The sequence below is a fragment of the Balaenoptera acutorostrata genome, chromosome 13 (genome assembly GCF_949987535.1).
Source record: "Balaenoptera acutorostrata chromosome 13, mBalAcu1.1, whole genome shotgun sequence".
Classification (NCBI taxonomy): domain Eukaryota; kingdom Metazoa; phylum Chordata; class Mammalia; order Artiodactyla; family Balaenopteridae; genus Balaenoptera; species Balaenoptera acutorostrata.
The window spans coordinates 68,274,301-68,275,993 of record NC_080076.1 but is presented as its reverse complement, the minus strand read 5'-3'; the positions used below and the strand labels follow the sequence as shown (position 1 = coordinate 68,275,993).

General features: G+C 54.7%; 1 gene segment (V, D, J or C); it reads left to right on the top strand.

Moving 5' to 3' along the window:
* The first annotated feature begins 897 nt into the window (after nucleotides 1–897).
* LOC103004028 (immunoglobulin lambda variable 8-61-like) lies at nucleotides 898–1,398 on the top strand. The segment is given in 2 exon segments: nucleotides 898–975; nucleotides 1,076–1,398. Coding segments are annotated over 2 exon segments (369 nt in total).
* Nucleotides 1,399–1,693: the final 295 nt, after the last annotated feature.

The window sequence follows — 1,693 nt, the reverse complement described above, 5'->3', positions numbered from 1 at the left end:
TTTCCTCTCCCCACACTCGTCTTCCATCCTAACCGCCCCCGCCTGCTCTTCCCAGTCCTTCTGCTCCAGATCAGACCGTTTAGGGAAATTCGGATAAAAAACGCTCCATGATGTTCACACCAACGTGCTCAGATACAGTATAATTTTAATTTCTGATTATGAGTCACATGTTTTCCTATTTTTATCTGATGTTTTGGAAGAATCTCAAAATTTAATGGTTGTATTATTACTTTTCTTCTAAAAAACTGCAGGTACATTGAAGCCACCCTAGTTTCTTGATGGCTTCTCAGAGAAAAGGGGAGCTGCCCCCCATGTCTGGTGCTGGTCTGGGTGTCAGCATGCCCAGCCCGGATGCACTGGACTGTTGTGACCAGCAATGTTGTCAAAGACTGTGTCGGCGGAGACCCCGGTCCCTCCACAGACCACACAGGACTCTGTGGGTCTATACTGGGTTTCCTGCTGGAGGAAGCAGTGCCCACTGATCCTCCACAAGGAGCAAGAAGTGATTCCACTGGGGAGGGAGGGAGGGTCATAGTCACGGGATGAGTGTGATGTTTGGGATGAACTAGACCCCTGGGGCCAGAAGGTGGAGAGTACATCCATTTATAACTCAGCCTTCAGGCTCTGCAGAGAAGAATTCAGGTTTGAGAAACGTAGGACGTGGGGGAGCTGATTAGGGGAAGGATGCCACCCCCATCACTCAGTGTCTCATCCCCATGCTGTCCCCGGTCTGTGTGAAGTCCCAGCATCTGCCTCCTTTGAGACCTCCCCCAGGGGACATCAGGTGACACTGGGCACAGAGAGACAGGAAGCTGATTTGCATGAGGCCCCTCCTCCTCCTAATGGGTCTGGGAGGCGTGAAAAGGCCCGAGGACCCCACACTCCAGCCCAGGAGGCTGAGGAGGCCGTGTCCTGGGAGTGTCCCCACCATGGCCTGGATGGCGCTTCTGCTCGGGCTCCTCACTTATGGCTTAGGTCAGGCGCTGGGACTCTGCATCCTTGGGGGCACCTACAAACAGGGCCTCAGGGGATCTTATCTCCATAACAAGCCCTGTCTCTCTCCTGTCGGTTTTAGGGGTGGATTCTCAGACTGTGGTCCAGGAGCCATCCGTGTCAGTGTCTTCAGGAGGGACGATCAGCCTCACCTGTGGCCTTAGCTCTGGGTCAGTCACTACCGGTTACTACCCCAGCTGGTACCAGCAGACCCCAGGCCAGGCTCCCAAAACTGTTATCTACCACACAAGCAGCCGCCCCTCTGGGGTCCCTGGTCGCTTCTCTGGATCCATCATTGGGAACAAAGCCGCCCTCACCATCAGGGGGGCCCAGCCTGAGGACGAGGCTGACTATTACTGTAGTCTCTACGTGAGTAGTGGTAATTACTATTGCACAGTGATATAAGCCCATGGGGAAGTGCTACCAAAACCTACTCATGTGCTCAGAGGGCTCAGCCCTGAGAGGCAGGAGAGGCAGAGAGAGGGTGGAAATGGTCAGCACCCCGTGGGGAGTGAGGCTCCGGGGCCCCATCTCCTGTCCAGTGGTTCATGGCCACGTGCCTCCTCCAGTCTCTCCCAGGTGTGTCCATCTCTCCAAGGGGACCCCTCTCTGACTATAGATGGGGAGGGGGCCCAGCTCCCAATCATATCAACCAACAATGACACTGAGGGACCCCAGTATGACCAGCACAACTATTCTT